Here is a 21,078-nt window from a genome sequence, read left to right as displayed (position 1 = left end):
GGATATGTAATAAAATTTGTGAATAAAAATTCGCCTGTCGCAATGTAATATTCTTCATTAGGCTTTTATTGCATTGCGGATCTTAATTGTGCATTGCAAATATTTTTTTGCGATAACAAAGCATATTGCATACCCCTTTAAAATCTCTTTATCAGGACCGATTGAATTAGAGTGATATCTCAATAGTATATATACTATATCAGGGCTGTCCAACTGGCGGCCTGTGACCCCCCCCCCTTCTGTGGCCCCCCACATGCTGTGTCTGCTTACCATATGTAAGCTTTAAAAGGTATCACTACAGAGATAAACTGGCCCCTGCATTATTTAAACCTCAAATTCAGACTGTAATCCCCCATATTGTTCACACCTGTGATCCCCCTGTATTGTTCACACTTGTGACACCTCTATTGTTTATATCCTAAAGGCCTGTACTGTTCACACCTGAGACCCAGACTGAAACTGCCCACATTGTTCACCTGTTCACACTGTATACAAAATTCTAATGGGGCACCAGCACTGTGTCACTGTATGTAGTACATATTAGAATGATAACTTTCCATGTATCATGCTCTGTTCTGCCTTCCCTCCCTGTGTGTGCCATTCTCTGCTTGCCCAGTGCTGTTTGTGTGTGCCATTCTCTGCTCTGATGAAAAATGAGACTTTTCAGTACAAATGAGAGACTGCAGGATGAGCTGTCAAAAGAGGGACTGGCCCTCTAAAAATGGGACAGTTGGGAGGTATGGAATAACCTATCACTCCTAGAGTGATCTATTAAAGAGTATAGCTTATCCTTTACTAGGCCCAAAGTACCTAGGTTCCACTACCCATTCCCTTCCTGCCTGCTTGGTAAGGGCTAAAGCAATGGACCCGAGCACATGGTTACCCAGACCGTTCTACTATAGCAGAGTGCCATCTACTGTACACTGTGAGAACACCAAGGGGCATAGCTTAAGCCAGAATAATGAAATAGGTCCCCTATTAGGATCCATATTCGCATCTATAACACTGGGGATTAGCCTGACAATATTAAAATAATTTAACGATAACATACCACCAAATTGTAACTTGAGCAGTTAGCAGACACCCTAGCAGGAGAATGAGAATTACCCTGACGTTTTGGCGTACAAGCCTTTATCAATGCGAATTATATTAATAGGAACCCTCAGCAAGATTTCTCTGGTACTTTGGTGGGCCAGTGCTAAACCAGGGCCGAGTATCAAACTTTTAACCAAGTCACCCTCTCTCAGGCTTGCTATGAATTGCTCCTAAATGACTGGCAGATTCTAACATCCTTGGCTCAATGGGGAGAGACTAGACAAACAAGGTAAACACAGCACATAAAAGAAGCAGGTGGGCACATACTGTTTATTAGAGTATGTGGCAGAGCTATACATTAACACTGCACAAACAGCTATAATTTGAATTATTTCTGAATAAATTGGGGGTTTTGAAGGCAATTCAATGTGAAGCCGCAGGGAAAGCTGATGTGGACAGTTGGTGGGCAAAGACTGGGCAGGCATGGCACCTACAGCGAGCAGACGTCCAACACCTGTTAATAGAACTGAAACAAGCAGCCGCCTGCTGAGAAAAGTACCAGAGAGAAAATACTGGAGTCGATGTAAGAAGCAAAGAAATGAGAAGCTGTACGGTAGAAGAGCATTGGGCATGGATACACCAAGGAGGGACAGGGAGAGAGGAGAGGTGTCCCAGTGTAAGCACTCCTGCCTGCTACCTGTCACTCTGACTGATGCTCTCCATTAGTGTCCCCGAGTCATTATACGGAGATGGAGCTCTCATATGATAAATGGGACAGTGCACAAGAGGAACTCGTATATCAATGCCCTCCCCCACCGGAGTGTGTGCCTGTACCTGAATATATCTGGCACGTGCCAATGCATGCTTCTAGCCCAGCTTTCATGGAAAAGCAACCTTTACCCAACTACAACTCCCAGCATTCTACATCCAGTTTAGTTGGCACAAGCAAAAAAACAGTGAAAGACAAAGAACCTAAATGGGGGCTAAAGATTTAGTTTTCTAAATCCATCTATGTCTTTCAGTTTCTTGATCACCAAAAGGACAGTTGATTTTCATGGCGATGGAGAGAAATAGTTTACTCCCTTACAAAATATGAGTTTATTTACATAGTATGTATAACAGCTTTTGACCTGTGGCCTCGTCAATTTTATTTAGTTTGTCTTGGTGACTTCTAATATACAGTACTTACATTTTACAGGGGTACAGTATTCATGTCATTATATCTCATTTGTAACATCACTCATAAAATATATAATTTAAAATATAATAGGTTTATTTCCCTTTCATCTTCATGATTTAATGCTTACTCCCTTCTCTGCAAACTATATATTGTTTACTTTAAATTTCTCTACTCACAGCTACAATAATATAAATAGCACCCAGAGGCACTGAAAGCTCTCACTTATTTACACCCATCCCTTTATCTCTCTCTCTCTCTCTCTCTCTCTCTCTCTCTCTCTCTCTCTCTCTCTCCCCCCCCCCTCTCTCTCTCTCTCTCTCTCTCTCCATTCTCTCACTGACACCCATCTATTTCTCTATGCTCCTGCTCTCTGAACCCAGCCTTTTCTCTATACTCTATCATTCTCTAACACCTAGCTCTTTCTTTCTGTCTCCCTCTCTGACGCCCATCTCTTTCTCTCTCAGCTCTTTTTTTATTGACTCTGTTCTCCCACTCTCTGGCACAGCGTTCTTCCTCTCTCTCCAATCTCTCACTCTCTGAGACCCAACTCTGTTTCTCTCTGTTCTCTCAGACACCCATCTCGATCTCTCTCAGCTCTTTCTCTTACTCTGTTCTTTCACTCTATGACACACATCTTTTTCTCTCTCTGTCCTTATTCTCTGAACCCAGCTTTCTCTCTAACATCTAGCTCTTTCTTTCTACTCTCTGCATCTCAGGCACCCATATCTTTCTCTCTCAGCTCTTCCATTTTCTCTGTTCTCTCACTCTCTGACACCCTGTTCTTTCTCTCTACTCTCTGACACTTATCTCTTTTCCTCTCTGCTCTCATGTCTGTCACCCAGCACTTTCTCTGTTTTCTCTTGTTCACCCAGCTCTCACTAAGATCCCACTCTCTGAGTCCCAGGTCTCTTTCATTTTGCAGTTGGTCCTTCTCTCACCCATCTCTTTGTCTCTGTTGTTGAGACTGGCATGGGTTTCTTCTCTTGTGTCAATCTCCCTTTACTGACTAAAGCCTCAGTTTTTGAAGCTCAGCTACCTTTGGTTAGACAAGAAGCCATTCCTTAGCCCAGCTGACAGAGACACAACAGAGACACAACTGGAAGACTCAGACAGCTCAATTTGCCTTAAGGCCTACAAGGCAGGAGTGATGTTAAGAACTGCACACAACCAGTCAATCACAGGGAGCCTGACAAGGGGCAAGCAGTGACGCCTGAGGTTTTGCCATGATGCTGCAACCACTATCCCTGCCTTAATTCTGGAATACTGGGAAAAACTAATGTATTGTGGGAAAAATATGTTGCCATCTATGTTTGCACTTTGCACATAGCACTTGCAAGTTAAAGCTTTTTCTTCTTTCTCTGAGAACAGGCCCCTTCTGTGAGTGCAAGTTTGATGGATTATATTCCCTGTATTTACAGTGTATCACAGAGACCTGATCTTATCCTATTTCCTCTCTCCCTGGTCAGGCTCCAACCTCCCTTTTGTCTTTCTTGCACGTTACCTTCTCAAAATAATTGCTTTTCTAATATTCCATTTATTTTTCTTTCCCTTTCTATAAAACACTGTCATTTCTATTAAGCACTGTGTGTGTGTTTCACTGCAGTCCCTTCACACTGCCCCGTCTAGCAGCGAACCTTTCCCATAGGTCCTAGCTTTCTACAGGGCAGAATTATTGTTGGGCTTTCAATTGATTGGGTAACAAAAAAGTTTAAAATTGTGGACATAGGTTGAAATACATGAATTCAATCATTTGCCCTGTTGCCCTGAATTAAATTGTTGTGAAAAGACACCATATGGAGGTGTGGCATAACATATCTGTGGGCGGGGCAAGCCAAACAAGACTGTCCATAACAGGGACAAAAATTCTCTAAAAACCATTTACACAGAGAGATACCATAAATACTTATTTGCCTAAAGTCTGCAGGAATATTTAATTATATAATGATCATTTAATATCTGAGTGATAGCCTCATAAGACTAATGATCCAGACATGTTTTTTGATTATTTTAACTGCAATAGACAAATCAAACTAACTCCCTGATTGGTTATTCTGGGTTATTGCAATGGGACAAATTACCATGTTAAATGAGCCAGGGTGACTTTTCCTGGGAAAAGTCACCATGACAAAAGGCTCAGAGTCACAGTGAATTGCTTCCCATTGCAATCAAAGAAGAGCTGTGAGGGTCTAATGGCTTTGAATTATAGCCCCAAAATACTGATGAGGGTATTTCTAGGCTGGTATTGTTGTAAGCTATATACTACTCACAGCGCCTCCCTTTGCATACAGAGAAACAGTATCTATGGCAGCAATAAGAGTGCATTAAGGATTCAACGATGGGAGAGTTTAAAACTATTTGCTGAAATAGAACATTCAAAGCAAATTATATTTTAATGTTACTGCTACGCAAATGCCCTTTTTTTGATTGGTTATATGCACTACAGCAGGCTTGGCTTGGCTTTGTTGCTAGACTACAACCATTATGCTTTGGAAATGCTTACAATCGTGGTTCAGAGGTCTGTTGACCATTTCTGCTCATGATATATGACATTAGCATGTTCAATTCTCCTTCTTGTCTCAGCCAGCTGTGTCACCTTGTCATATAACAAACACGTATCTGTTGAGCTAATGACTGCTGTGCACTCAAGCCGTATCTATTTGCCCCCCACAGGTGGTGTCAGCCTGGCTGCGCCCCGATCCGTCTCCATGAGGAGTAGAAGAAGATGCTGCAACTTGAGCTGGGAGCTCCGCTCCTCCTACTGCTCCTGAGTGTCACCTCCCCGGGGGTCTCACTTCTATCATCCTTACGTGTTGGTAAGCACTTTCCCTAACTCTTTTTGTTTTTGTGTTTATTTATTTACTTTTTCAACAGTTTTGGGAAGGGACTTACAGAAAGGGGGGGTTAGGGTTAAGGTGGTACAAATAAAAATACCAGTTTACCAGTTTAAAGTATGCACTTACAGTATATTACAATATATATACTTACAGTATATACCTAATTCTAACCTGGACTTCAAATAATCATACAGAGCTGGATATCTTGAAACTAGGTCAGTAGTTGTTGTAGTAGTAGTTGTTTTATCCCTATATAAGGTTACAGATTTAAGAAAACATTAGTTTACCAATCAGTGCCTCTCTAGTCACAGGACTTTAGCTCACCCCTCAGGTTGCAGTCTGAGCATGATGTCACATGAGCCAGTGCATGAAGTCACATGCACCAATGCCCAGCTAGCTTAATTCATCACATAGGCATTGGGTGGTGCCCCCTAAACCTGTCGCCCTAAGCACAGGTTGCTATATCCATACAGCTTTGCATAAACTGGCAGATTTAAGTTTCTGATTTAGGCCCTTCAAACCAGGGGCGATCCTATCCCTCTGCCGCCTTTATTTTCAGGTGTATCTAGGAAAGCAGATTGACTTACTCCCTTACTCGCCCTTACTCTCACCGTATCTGGCCTTCAGGGTCAGCCCTCCCTGACAGTCCTCTATGCTTCCCCCAGTGGGGCCAGACCCACAGTTTTAGGAACCACTGCTGCAGATTAAAGTCCTGCCTGTAATGGCCCTCTCTTGGGGCTCTACATAATTAGTAACAGGCTTTCATGCCCTTAGGTTTACATTATAGTTAGTCTCCAAAAGATAGCTGAAAGTGAAAACTATACAGATAACTACTTCTGTGCAGTCATCTAAGTTTTTATCTGTGGCACCGGCATATCCAGAATGTTCTGACTTCCATTAGTGTTGAGAAGGGGCTTAATGTGCCACACATATCACCCAAGATGTCCCAATAATTGAGAAAAAAAAATGTTTTTTTATGCCAAAAACTACTGATAAAAACATTGAGAATTGTTTTGCAACATTATGATCACTGAAATTGAAGATGTCCGAATTCAGCTGTCCCTTGGAAACTTTGGACAGTTGGCAGTCATGTGGGACATGGAACTCATATGTTCTTGGCATTGTGCCCACTAAGATGAATCCCATGGATTGTGGGGTGTATTGTACTAGTGCCAATCTTTAGACACCAGGCACTTTTTCACTGGGGTTCATTTTTGAGAGCGCTTGATCTCTGGCCAGAAGTTGATATTAATACAATTAAATATTAATGGAATATCTCAGGATGGACTCCAATGGGACAATTAGGCAGGTAAACCTTTACAGGAATCACCAGCATAGCACTTTTGATACCCAACCAGACTCTTTCTCATTGAGAAGCAACTAATCAATCTGCTAAGAAGATGCTTTAATTTTCTGTAGCTGCGCTCAAGCTTGAGCCTTTCTCTCCATGGGGCATTTAAGTGCTCCTAGAAAGTCGCCCTGACATTATCCTAAAATAGCTGTGCAATGCAGATGACCATTCTTGTATAAACTCCCATGAGTCTATGGGGGAAGGGGCTATCATAATTCTGCTCCTTTTTCCTCTCATCCCATTGATCACTCTCTCTGATGGATTTACAATACACCCTTTGGGACACCCAGCCAATATTTCACTAGTACTGACAAATACATCACCCCTTTGCCCTGCTGACCTTAGACCCAGGACTTGTGTAGGAGAGGTCTGGTTATGTTGTCCTTATTGTGCAGTTAGCATTTTTGTTTAGCACTGTTGGCAGCCAAATCTGGTTAGGGTGAGATGGGCTGAAAGGAGCCAAAAAGCCCTTAGCTTGCAATTATATGCAAAGTGATGCCGTCTGGAATCAGAAGGTATTTACTTGTCTCATGCCATACACACAGCACTGCCTAGACACCAAAAATGAGAGTTTTAATTCTCCCATACGGCATCATGGGCGGAGACATGCAAATGACTTCTTTGTGTCCCTTTGGCCAACTATGCATCCAGAACCGCTGGTTTATAGCACAGATACAGCCTATTGGTTCAGAGCCATATATCCAAACTTGGAGACAGCCTGTTTCGATCTTGTTAGATCTCATCAGTGCAAGATATTGGAACATGGCTTCTGAGAGGTAGGACTTGGAGAGTAGCAAAATGGGTAGCCAAATCTGGTTAGGATGAGAAGGGCTGAAAGGAGCCAAAAAGCCCTTAGCTAGCAATTATATGCAAAGTGATGCCTTCTGTAATCAGAAGGTATTTGCTTGTATTATTCCATATACACAGCATTGCCTGGATACCAAAAATAAGAGTTTTAATTCTCCCGTAAGGCTGTCTGTAAGTTTGGATATATGTCTCTGAACCATTAGGCTGTATCTGTGCTATAAACCAGCGGTTCTGGATGCATAGTTGGCCAAAGGGACACAAAGGAGTGATTTGCATGTCTCCGCCCATGATGCCTTACGGAAGAATTAAAACTCTCATTTTTGGTATCTAGTGCTGTGTGTATGGCATGAGACAAGTAAATACCTTCTGATTCCAGAAGGCATCACTTTGCATATGTTTAGCACTGTATAATCCTGTGTAGACCTCCTCTCCAAGACTGCTCAGAAGCAGCATTTCTATTGAACCCGTTTTACTATTTACCTTAACACCAGTGAATGTAAATACATGCTGATATTTAATTTAATTGTACTTTGGCTTTGATGCCCCTTGAAATAACTCTCGGTAACCAAGAGACAATTATCTGCTTCAAAGAAAATAAGAAAAACTGCCTCTCTATTTAATAATCTCACTTTAAAAGCACTTTGATGACAAAAGGGGCTGAGTGGTTTATTTTTCCAGAAAACATATTTGCAATGAGTGAAAACAAAATATTTGCTTGTATTGTACAGTTATGGCACATAAAGCAATTTAGTCATGATGTTGGGTTACATAGTGACTCATTTCCATTGCCGGCAATGGGAAGCACCATGAGCAGCCTCCAGTATCAGTTTGCATTCACGTACAAGAATGAAAATGCTAAGGCCAATCGCAAAATATTCCAAGTACTTCAGTGCCTGGGATTTTAGTAGTTCTGGGGGTTGCACTAAATTGCCCAAAACTTTCCTTTTTCTACCATTGCTCATTGTGTCTGTCATTGCACTCAGGGCAAACACTCGTGTGGCATGTATATAAGACAGTGGCAGATTCAGAGTTCAGAGTAATGGCTTCTCCTCACCTCCTCTCAGATCTACTGTCCATTGGCCCAAAATAATGGAATGATGCTATCTGGCCTTTTGTGTGGATTGTAACGTATTGGAATATCAAGGTATGGCTTGCAGGCCAGTATTTCTGTTAACTACCAGGTTGGTCTGGGTTTGATTACCATAACAGTGGCCCATTCTAGAGCTGATCCTGTGCCTATTGATGTTATATGTTACAGGGGTATAATGATATTGCTCACATGACTCATTGAAACATGTATAAGAACTCTATGGAACTCCTTAGTGACTAGTAATATATACATATGTCGGAGAGCTTTTAACCTCTTAGTGAAGATATTGCCAGCGTAATAGATCCCCTTTAACTCCCCTTTATATGAAACTATATCATTTGTGGTTGGTAAAGATACCTTGAAGCTCCCAACTTGTATCTTGAGACTAATTTCCAACAAATAGAAATCAATTTGTGCTGAGGAACATTTCCCCTTTCATCTGAGGGTAGCCCTTTTCTTGCTCAACACTTTGTAACCTTGATTACCAGTTACTTTGCTGTAGGTTTCTGGCCATCGCCTCCAGCACTTTGGTGTAGCTGGATCTCAGAGCTTTTTGGAATCCCAGCATTTGAGAAGGGGCTTAATACAGAAAAGGTAGCTCACAAATCATTGCACCCTTGACAGAGGTTTGGCGGAGACCTAATCTTGACTGATTGTGTGTAGGATGAGCCTGTAGGGTATATCTAAGGTTAAACTAAGGGAAAACTGTGCTGGCATATGAGCCTCATTTATGAGTAAAATTTATCTTCTATTTATTGTCACTTGAAACATATTCCTCAATATAATGTTATAGCTACACAACATTGCTTCTGTATATGTATTTATACCTATCTATGGTTTTTCCATTAGTCACAGGCCATCAGAAGTTATGGGTCCTCATATTACACCTCAATCACTGCAAACTTGCCCCTGCCTGCCCAAACCCTGTCCATTCTTGGATAAGCATGCCATCTTTGAGGTCTTTCTACCCATTAAAACAGGACTAGACTTCCATCTATACTCCCTGGCAGCATCAGAATGTGGGGTCCAGAGCCCACCAGGGCTTCCAATCCACTTGCACAGTATAGGTAACAACTCCTTGTTTCATGAATTGTATATGAAGAGGCCAGAGAGAATACCTTCAGGATTCCCACCAATTGTGTATATTGTCCCTTTGCAGAGGGCAATGTTAACAAGTAGAATGGGGGACCCAATTTTAAAAAATGAGCCACTTACATGCCCCTGAACTGCCCTGGCCATGTCCCATTAAAGTAACCACCGACTCACAATCCACCCAGATCCCATCCCAACAAACCTTACCGTCTTTGTAACCTGCCAATCACACACTTGTGGCTACCTTAACCACAGGGCCCCTAACTGCAGCACCCCCTGTATTGCCTAGGCAGCCCTGCTGGTACCATATTTCTGCCTTTAGACAGCACAGTGTGTGTATGTTTATGCATCAGTAATCACAGGAGGACTATTTATTATGCTCTGCTTTATGTCTGTAGGATCATAACTTAAAAATAAACAGATAAGGTGGATGTATTTTCCTTTAATTTTCGTTAGTGTTGTTTATCAGCACCACAGGTTGCATTCAGCTAAATGAATATCTCGGCTGCTGTTTCCCTTTTTCCTCTTGCCATTTATCCATCATGACACAGCTTGGAAGGCTGCCACGGCTCCTTTCTCATTATAAGCAGATGCCTTCTCAGCCAAGGTGTCCAGTCTGTATCTCTGGTGTCTTACATATGAATGGCGGCTGCTGATTCTTTATGGTGCAGCCAGAGCTGTTATGGTTTGCTTGGTCCCTACTGGTTGTAATTGTTCGTATTTGGTTGCTGGCCAGTGCTTTGTAGCCTGATTGGGACAGGTAGAGCATTGCTCATGTCCAAATTGTACTGGAGAGAGCGCACTATGTTTATGTAGATGTATCCTAAACTTGTGCTGACACCCCATTAATCCAGTAACCAGGCACACAAGAATGACAGTGCAATGGGCATAACCTTACTTTATTAAACAGCTGAAGCTGTAAGAAAGATATAGTTAGATATTGTGAACTATTTCTAATTAATAGCTTAATACTGTAGTAACAGCTCAGTAAGAATAGCTTCCAGTATAACCCTGGTGTGCACAACTGAGTCCCCCAACATGTTGCCAGCTGGATATAGTGTGTACCGGTGCGGGGCCCTCTTATAAAGTACCGTATAGGCTGCAAAAGACACAGCAGTCTAAATAAAAGGGCAGAGATCAGCTCAATATAGGTTAACATCAAACTTGGAAATTAGATTCTGTCTGTGGATATGGAGACAACACAAGGTATAGATGTGTCCCTTAGTGAAGGTATAAAGTGACGGTATAAAGGGTTCCCCCTTTGGTTAAAGGAGACATATTGGATAAATTTAGGCAATAATGTATACCAGAGCTGTCCAACTTCTGTGGTACAGTGGGACGAATTTTTTCCGGCCTACATAGTGGAGGGACAATAATGGAAGCTAGTGTTGACCACTCCCTGACTTTAAACCACACCCATTTTACCACAAGATCATGTCCACATTAATTGTGGTAGCACACCAAAAAACCAAATGATTGGTGCTCACTGCAGGGATATCACTTATCACTCATATTTCAAAAAAGTTGTCATAGTAAGACATACCCTTAAATCCATATGCCTCCTCTTCCCCTTGGATAACACAGCACCCCCAGCACATGATTAAACACCTCAGGGGCCCCTAACAATAATTTATTTTCAAATGCTAACAAACCCCCAGAACAAATACCAGGCTTATGTTCCACAGGCAGAGCAGGGCACAAACAGGCAGAGCAGGGCACACACAGGCAGAGCATGGCACACAAAGGCAGAGCATGGCACACAAAGGCAGAGCATGGCACACAAATGCAGAGTATGGCACACAAAGGAAGAGCATGGCACACAAAGGCAGAGTATGGCACACACAGGCAGAGAAGGGCACACACAGGAAGAGTGTGACACACACAAGGAGCATATGGAAGGCAGAACAGAGCAAGAGACAGGGAAACCAATCAGGACCACTCTAAGTTGTGCTATATACAGTTACACAGTGCTGGTGCGCCATTACCATTTTGTATAAAGTGTGAACAGGCGAACAATGTGGGCAGTTTCAGTCTGGGTCTCAGGTGTGAACAGTACAAGGCTTTAGGGTGTGAACAATAGAGGTGTCACAGGTGTGAACAATGCAGGGGGATCACAGGTGTGAACAATACAGGGCATTAGTCTGAATTTGAGGTTTAAACAATGCAGGGGCCAGTTAATGTCTGTATTGATACCATTTAAATTTTACATATGGTAAACAAACACAGCCAGTAGGTGGGGGCCACACAAGGGGGGTCGTGGGCCGCCAGTTGGACATCCCTGATGTATACTATATGGTGCTGATTTTACTTTTGGCTGTAAATTAACATTATGTTCAAAAATGGAGTTCCTCCTAGATATTCTCTGGTCCCTGTCCCTGTTTCAAATGAAGGGTGGTTGTGTCCTAACGGTCCCTGCCAGAAGCACAGTAGGAGAGAGATGTCCAATCACAGCCCTGCAGTCACACAAGCAAATACAGGCTTCAGTTCTCTATCAGGTCAGGTCAGCCTAGCTACTGATTGGTTCCAATCCTACAGTGCAGTGTGCTGATTGCCCTGCACAGCCTGGGAAAGGAGGCAGCAGGAAGTGGAACAATAAAGTAACCAGGAACACTACTTTTTAAAGCACATTGCTCTACATCTAAAAGAGTTTAATGCACTGGTACATTCTTGTTTTTTACATAATGTGTCTTATTTAAGTGGGATGTGTAAAAGCAATGCTGTCACCCTTAGCTACAATCCGTGCAGGTGGATGAAGTAACTGGGTAATCCCTGAATTTACTTCAGCAGCTCTGTTGGTTCACTGGAACTGGTACTCTCAGCTGGTGACTGTAGTAGAGAGGGAGACACATCTGAGCACTGTGGGATATCCAGCAACACTGGCTGCTGGATCCTTGAAAACTTTCCCTCCAGCTGCAACACAAAACTCCCTGGGGCGAATTCACTTAAAGGACCAGTAACATCAAATTTTTTTAAAAAAAAATTCGTTAGTATACATCAAAAAATAAACACCAAGACAAATAAAATTTTAAAATTGCAAAGCCTTTATTAAGAAATAACTTACCGAAACTCCACTTCCTGTCCTCTACAGAAAAGGCGACACGGCGACCATCCATTGTGCGGCGCTCAATTTCTCCTCCTTGGCTCTGTCTCATGCTGTATTGACAGCATGTGAAGCGGCTGCTGCATCAGGGAGCGTGGTTTCCATAACCGAGGATTGCTGGCTCATCGGCGCATCTGTAGAGTGGGGAGGCTGTTAAGAGAGGAGCTGGGCCACATCGTGGATGTTTGTAGTTCCAGGCAGCAGGCTGATCAGAGTTCCCAGTCACTGGCACGTAACCACTCTCAACATGCGCTGCTTTCTGTGCTATCGAGCGCTTCTTACCGACCCGAATTCAATGCGCTGCTTTCTGTGCTATAGAGGGCTTCTTAACGACCCGAATTCCATGCACTGCTTTCAGTGCTATAGAGTGCTTCTTTCAGACTCGTAACCTGCACCCCCATCAATTACGAGCATTCTACGTGGAGGAACAGCCATGGCCAGAGGATCACCCTCTCTTCACAGGAACCCGCACTGTGTGTCCGCTTGCAGTTTAGCGCTCGATAGCACGGAAAGCAGCGCATCTGAGAGTCGCTACGTGACAGTGACTGGGAACTCCGATCAGCCTGGAACTACAAACATCCACGATGTGGCCCAGCTCCACTCTAAACAGCTTCCCCACTCTACAGATGCGCCGATGAGCCAGCAATCCTCGGTCATGGAAACCACGCTCCCTGATGCAGCAGCCGCTTCACATGCTGTCAATACAGCATGAGACAGAGCCAAGGAGGAGAAATCCAGCGCTGCACAATGGATGGTCGCCGTGTCGCCTTTTCTGTAGAGGACAGGAAGTGGAGTTTCGGTAAGTTATTTCTTAATAAAGGCTTTGCAATTTGAAAATTTTATTTGTCTTGGTGTTTATTTTTTGATGTATACTAACGAATTTTTTTTTAAAAAAAAAATTTGATGTTACTGGTCCTTTAAGTGTGAAGCGCCTAACGCTTCGCCAGCGTGACGTCATTTCATTACTTCGCCGATTTACTAACGGGTGCTGGCGTAAATTCGCTAGCGAAGTGGACCTACTCTAGCGCTACTTCGCAGCTTTACGCAAGACGAAGTTGCGCTATGGCAAAGGGAGGTAACTACGCTAATTCACTAACTTGCGCATTTTACTGAACGTTACCTCTTGCACCAGACTTGCCTTCGCCACCTCAGACCAGGCGAAGTGCAATAGAGTAGATAGGGATTGCTTCAAAAAAAGTTGAATTTTTTTCTAAGCCCCAAAAAACGCTGGCGTCTTTTCCTTTTTTAAGGGTGATAGGCTGAAAAAGATAGTAAATTCTTTTGGGGGTACCCTCCTTCCCCCCTACATTTCCTAAGATATGGCAACTCAACTATACAGTGGGCACATGTATAGGGCAATATAATAACTCTATTTTATTTAATGAAGCTTTCCCAGGCTTGTGTAGTGTAATGTATTTGCTGCTACATATACGTCCATTGTACTTTAACTTGGCGCCGTATGCAAATTAGGCATCGCTAGCGTAACTTCGCTTTCCTTAACGAATTAACGCTAGCGCATCTTCGCTACCATTCACCTCCCTCAGCGCAACTTCGGATTTTAGTGAATTAGCAGTGCCTTGGCGAAACTTCGCCTGGCGAAGTGTGGCGAAGCCTGCGCTAGCGCAACTCCGCAGGTTAGTGAATTTGCCCCCCTGTCTCTAAAACTGGCCATAGACATGCAGATTATTATCCTATGTCAGACAAATGATCGTCTGTGCCAATCTTCCGACCTGCAACTAACCATTCGGAATTAATATAAAGTAGTAAAGATCAAACAATGCTCGGGCCATTAATTGACAGATCGCAATCGTATGAAAGTTATGTCTACCAATCTCCCATTGATATACATGCAGATATCTTATCGGTAGCCAATATAAATCTTTTAACCTGTCCGAGCAACTAATTGACCGATTGCCATTGTACGTAAAATGTCAGGACACTCCAAACACACAGAGTTCAAAAATCTTATGAACCTTCGTTTCGTACAATGGTATATTTGCGTCTATGGCCAACTTTAATCTTCCAGCACAGCACCCCTCTCCTGGCTGGTGCCTCCCTCCCTCTTACCTTCTGGTCTTTGGAGTTGAGCTGCTATTCGCCTTCTCCATGCACTTCATGTAACAAGGGCTTGTAGGAAATGTAGTTCTTAGACTTACTATAACCCCAAGCAACATTGCTGCCTCAAGAAAAAGAAAATGCTTGCAGTCTCTGTTTTATAAAATCAGGTGAGCAATATAGTTATCCATTGTCCATTTATACTAATAGTTATCCCACAATATAATGTTCATACAGTCTGCACACAGAGTGTGGTGCTACACTTACAAAGAAGTATAGTGGGACACTGGCGCTATTTTTAATGCGACTGCTGACCAAGGTGGGCATTTGGGGTGCATTTGGACGTGGTCTAACATTGTTTCATGTTTAAACTGGAATACTTGAAATTATTCAAAACATCCTGGAAAAATGTTTATACCTAAAAACAATGCTAGTCCCCTCCACCTTGAGAGGATGTATCTGAAGGTATATTGGTGTGGACAGCTGATCCTTTTCCAGGCTCCTCTCTTAACTGGCCCCCTGCATCTATAGAGTCTGCACCTTCTATCATTTCACCCCTGCTAACAGATTCCTTGCTTGGGGATATACCGGCATTCCTATATATTTATCTTTTTTCCCTATTAATAACATTGGGATCAACCATCATTTTTACCGGCCAGGCCAGTAAAATACCGGTCAGGTGGCAACCTTAGGGATACCTGAAAGAGATGAAGTGTCAGGTCTTCTGACACAAAACGCGTTAGATGTAAATCCCCTCCTTTGTAATTTTAAAAAGTGCAAAATAAAGCCGATACATTGATATTAACTTACCAGACTCCAAGAATGCTTTGATCAGCGCTCTGCAGCGGTAACAGAAGTATGATGTAGTAGCCGGTCAGAAGGAGCCGATACATCGCGAGAGCTGCGGCGTAGCAGGAGCTGGTGTGCATGGGAAGCGCTCCGCCATTGCCACATCGTCTTTTCGTTTATACCTGAAAGAGCCAATGTAAAAATGTTTTACCCTGCCCACTTGTGAAGACTGGCTTGCAGCTGTAGCAATTCTGCTTTAATGGTAGTTATTGGGTAACGGGTTGTGTTGCAGGTAAGATGGTTTCAGGTCCAGGTGTGTAAAAATGTATGTCGGGTCTGTGTTTAAAAAATTGGACCCGCACAGGCTGGACATCCAAAGGCCTTTTCACGTGAAAAAGAGCCACTTCTCAAAACATGTTATGGGATGGGAATAAAAAAAAAGACCGACATTTGTGTTATATTCACAACTTTCAATTTATTTTGTAACGACCTTTCCACTCCTGCCTTCCTGGGTACAGGCCCTCTGGTTCTTATAGAAAATACAACCTTGCATACGTCTACCGTTACAGCAAACCTACAACTACATGGTTATATTTATTGATTTAAAGGGAAGCTTTAGTTTCCCTTTAAATCAGGGATGTCCAGCCTGTGTGCCACTGGGAATGCTGTGATTTGTAGTTGTCATGCAACTCTATCTATCTATCTATCTATCTATCTATCATTGTCCTGCCTAGTTGACCCCACAGACCAGATTGCTTTCCTGCATAAAGAGCAGTCCTGGAGTGCATTGTTTCACTGCTACTTTGATGCGCTGCAGGGCAGGATTCCATCTCCTTGTTATGAGATGCCTGTTGTGCTATGATGCTTCCTAGTCATGGCCCTTGCCCGCTGATTTCTGATCAGGGCTTGGATATCGGGAGGGAACAGAGCAGTCGTTTCAGTTGTGTGCAATCCAGTTCATGGTTTTATTTCCTCTCTCCAGGCATAATGAGCTGACAGCACCTGGAGATTTCATAACAAACTCGAAATGCAGCCCTGATTTAGCTTATTTGTTTTCCTTGTCTCTCTCCTCTGATGAAGAGCAATCGGAGTAGGCTGGGCGCCCGCTATGGAAATGATCACAGGCTGCATTCTCACAGCTGATCGGAAACACACAGGCACTTTGTTCATTTATATCGTTTAATAAATAACAATTGTATTTATGTGCTTGTCTTCCCAGCTTGCACTTGCATTATGATTATTGTTTATGAAGGATTCATTGGGTCGGGCATGATGGCTTTCTAGCAAGAGAGCATGTTTGCTACTTGCTAAATAAAATCATTATGGTTATTGATCCAGGGAATTTTCTGATTGGCTCTTTGGTGTCAGGTATCCCCATTGCCGTCAGGTTGCTTTGGAAGCTGAGTTTGCCTTTCATCGATTAAGCTTAATTAGCAATTGTTATGGTTACTATGGGGGATATAGGGGTAATTTACTAACATACATAGGTGCACTTACCTATAACAACCAATCCGATCACTGTCTTTTGGTTCATTTTATCATAGTTGTTAGTTAAGTATCCTCAAGAAGTAAGTACCTCCATTCTGTTGAATTTTCTGAGTAAGTAAGCAGTTATCATCATTGTAAGGTAGTGTTGCCATTCGCTAATAACAAGTACTATTGTCTCTAGACCAGTGATCCCCAACCAGTGGCTCTTGAGCAACATGCTGCCCTTGGATGTTGCTCCTAATGGTCTCAAAGCAGGTGCTTACTTTGGAATTCCTGTCTTGGAGGCAATTTTTGGTTGTATAAAAAAAGGTGTTCTGCCAAACAGAGCCTCATGTAGACACCAGTCCACAGAGGGGCTATCAAATACCCTTATTTGGGACCTTTTCATGCAAGTGTTGCTCCTTAACTCTTTTTATATATGAATGTGGCTCATGGGTAAAAAAAGGTTGGGGACTCCCGGTCTAGACATATTGTATGAAAACAGTGGCTGAGTATACTGACAAAGAAAACTAAGGGCAAGACATGACCATTTTGGCCACAGCTGCTAGAATACCTGGGAGAAAGTCCCTTCTTCTCAGCCATGATGTCAATGCAATGACATTAAAGATAAAACAAAGTAAAACTGCATGGGTCTGCAGCAAATATCAGTTTAGAGCAGGGGTCCCCAATCCTTTTTACTCATGAGCCACATTCAAATGTAAAAATAATGTTGAAGAGCAACATAAACATGTAATAAGTCCCTGGGGGTGCTAAATATGGGCTGTGACTATGGTAGACCCGATGTCTACAGGAGGCTCTGTTTGGCAGTACACATGGTTTTTATACAATTAAAGCTTGCCTTCAAGACAGGAATTCAAAAAGAAGCACTTACTTTGAGGCCACTGGGAGCAACATCCAAGGTGTCGGAGAGCAACATGTTGCTCACGAGCCACTGGCCGGAGGAGATCACTGGTCTACAGCATGGGCAGGCATTATCAGGAGGAGTCTCCAAAAGCAATTTAAGAGACCTACATTAAGGTAGAGTTACAGTTCCCGTATCTTTAATGAAAAGATGCTGAAGGTGAAACAGAACCCAATTGTGTATATAACAGTCTAAGTCGGTTAAGCGTGACCATAATCAGATGGACAGGCAGAGGTCAAAGCAGGCTAATTAAGCTCAAGGTTAAAGTATTGGATCAAGACCACTGGTACTGTACATGAAAAGTCAGGGGCTCGTGCAATGAACAGGAAGCAGGAAGGGGTTTAAATAGGGAGGGGTATGCCATGGCCTAACACCTACCAATTATAAAAAAGGCCAGTAAAAAGGCAGAGAAAAGGCCAGTATTCACTACATACCTTTCTGCTGCCTTCCTAGCTATTCCATAGAAGCAACACTGCCATCAAAATGCAGCCTCTGGGATATCCAAGTAGTTCTTTTGTACCTGTATGTGTGCATGTATATTAAGTCTGGGTGCCTCTATGACACGTTGGCGACAATTCACCAGCGTTACTGCTCCTAGGGACATCTGCAGTTTACTAACAGGCGCAGGCGATAATTTGCTAGCAAAAGGGATAGGCGCTAGCGCTCATTCGCACTCTATCACCAGGAGAATGGACGTTACTTTGCAAATTTACTAAAATGCGGATTTTACTGAACTTTACCTTTTGTGCCAGACTTGCCTTCGCCAGCTCAGACCAGGCGAAGTACACTGGGGTGCATAGATCTTCCTCAATCTACTGTTACTTACATCATATTCTGTGAGTGTAAAAAGCATCCAAGTTCAAAAAACTTTGGCATCTTTTCCTTTTTTCAGAGTGATATCCTGCAAAAGACTGGTTTTTGGGTAACTGGTTTCCCCATACATTTTCCAACATATAGAACAGTAACTATACAGTGGGCATTATAACAACTCTATTTTCTTTATTAAGGTTCCCTGGACATGTGTAATTAACAGTGGAAATGTAATGTATTTGTTGCAACATATAACAAAAAGGAATATTAACCTGAGCGGAAGACCTCTAGCGAATTTGTGCTAGGCAGAAATGAATGCTAACACATTTGAATTATTTGCATTGCCGAAGCAACGCTATTGAAAAGTCGCCAGCGTTCAGCGTCCACAACGAAAGTCCGCATTTTAGTGAATTAGCAATATCTGAGCAAATTAGTCGCTGGCGAATTTTCACAGTTTAGTGAATCTGCCCCCTGGAATTACCTACAATTGCAATCATAGGTAGGATGACAACTCTTCCTGATACTAGTCGGACCAGAGTACCAGAAGATCTTCCTGTGGGCCAAAACCTAGGATAATTCCCATCAGTCTATCAATATTTCCTCTTTGTGCCTATGTAAAAAAGTATGCTATATTTGGCACTGTGCTTATCTAATTACTATAAGAGTGGGCCCAGGGTGGCTCATTAACTGGTAGGCCCTTGGAGACCCATATTCCTTTAGCAGAACAAATAGCATAACCATAAGAACCAGTAGCATTTCCCTTATCTATCTCCTCTGCAGCCTTACTGGCAATTACAGGGTAATTCAGGTAGGCTAATATAAATCAGAACCATCTCATAAAGCCTGCTCAGTACACCTCTAGGTGTGATGAAGGCACCCATATGTAATAAAAATTTGAAGTAATGTACATTTGATTAAATATAAATATTGAAACTGTATAAAAATATGAATATCCAAACAGCACATTAAATATTCCCATTATGCCCTGTAATTCACCTGTCTTATATTCAGGATGAAGTTCCCATTTAAAATAAGCATTAATATGGTATATAACAGTGGTTCCTAAACTAACCGGCTGGAGCAGTCACTGGGGGCCCAGTCTGAATGTCATTTGGCTAGAGCAGGAGTAGGAGTAGCAGATTTGTTCTTCTTGACTATCATGGAAGATCGATCTGAAGGTAAATTAGTGTGAGAGATGTATAAACTGCTGCCCAGTTCATTTTCCCTTTAAAGAGGTGATTTACCTTTAAGGAAACTTTTAGTATGTTATAAAATGGCTAATTCTAAGCAACTTTTCATTTTTTTCTTTTTTTTTTTTTTTATAATTTTTGAATTATTTTTCTTCTTCTGGCTCTTTCGAACTTTCAAATAGGGGTCACTGACCCCATCTAAAAACAAATGCTCTGTAAGGCTACACATCTATTGTTATTGCTACTTTTTATTATTTTCTTTCTATTCAGAGCCACCCCTATTCATATTCCAGTCTCTTATTCAAATCAGTGCAGATTGCTAAAATTGCAAACTGGAGAGCTGCTGAATAAAAAGCTAAATAACTCTAAAACCACAGGTGATAAATAATGAATACCAATTGCAAATTGTCTCAGAATATCACTCTCTACATCATACTAATGGATAATTTAACGGCGAACAACCCCTTTAAAGACACAGTCCCCTTACCTTCCAACTTGAGGATGGCAAAGGACGCTGGGAGTTTCAGTTGTGTTGGAGTTCTGTAATTGTGCATTTCCCTATGACGTGCCTGGCTCTGTAACAGTAGGAGTTAATGATACGCTTCATCAGGTCACAGCAATAATACTTTAGTCACCGCAGTATTTTAGCCGCAGTAGCATAACTAAATACTGGAAGCTGGGAAGAAGTAACCTTCAATGCTTCCAGTTCCCTACTCCCCACTGGCAGCTACACATTAGGAGAAGGGTTACCAGCAATCACCTCCAATAAGCAATGCTATAAAAATGCTTTGTTTATTGCTGCATGGAAATCTATGCAGCTCTTGTGCATATTGTATGTGACCCTTATTAAACTTGGCTGCTGGCAACCCTAGCCGGGAGCTGTCATTCCATACCAGCAGATATGCTGAAGGTTGCTTTTCCCGCTGTGGTCTTTTCTGCACATTGCAGATAAAGGGAAAACGCATTAAAAGGCCTATGTACCTTTATTTTGCAATGAATTAATAAGTGTTAGGTATAATTATTTTTACTGCCCTCCGGCATCTATAAAGGAGTAAGTATCACAGCTTGCAGATTTACCCTTGTCTTAACAACATTGTCTCCTAGGCTGGCTGACCAGCCTCAACTTCCCCACAGCTCTCCTGTTGTGTTATAAACCCCTAAGCACTCTCAAAAGAGTCACCTTACTTAAACCTTACTTAAAAAATTCTGCACGACACTCGTGTAAATAAACTGTTCCGCCTCATACTCCACTGTTCCCATTAATTCAATTGGACAAGTTACTTGATTTTCCGTTGCTTGGGCATATGATTGCTTGCAGGATAAAACCTAGGAATTTATGCTCTTCTAGCCTGAGAG

General features: G+C 42.4%; 1 protein-coding gene across 2 annotated transcripts in view; it reads left to right on the top strand.

The window, feature by feature from the left end:
* The window catches only part of grik5.L (glutamate receptor, ionotropic, kainate 5 L homeolog), a 136,111-nt gene that overhangs the window by 43,110 nt on the left and 71,923 nt on the right, over positions 1 to 21,078 (top strand). For both annotated transcript variants that reach the window (XM_018226289.2, XM_041569535.1), the window contains one exon: positions 4,886 to 5,028. In XM_018226289.2, coding sequence (XP_018081778.1) covers positions 4,938 to 5,028 — 91 coding nt within the window. In that variant the 5' untranslated portion in view covers positions 4,886 to 4,937. The remainder of the gene's footprint in view (positions 1 to 4,885; positions 5,029 to 21,078) is intronic.

Source organism: Xenopus laevis, chromosome 7L (assembly GCF_017654675.1).
Source record: "Xenopus laevis strain J_2021 chromosome 7L, Xenopus_laevis_v10.1, whole genome shotgun sequence".
Lineage (NCBI taxonomy): Eukaryota > Metazoa > Chordata > Amphibia > Anura > Pipidae > Xenopus > Xenopus laevis.
This window is presented reverse-complemented; position numbering and strand designations above follow the sequence as displayed.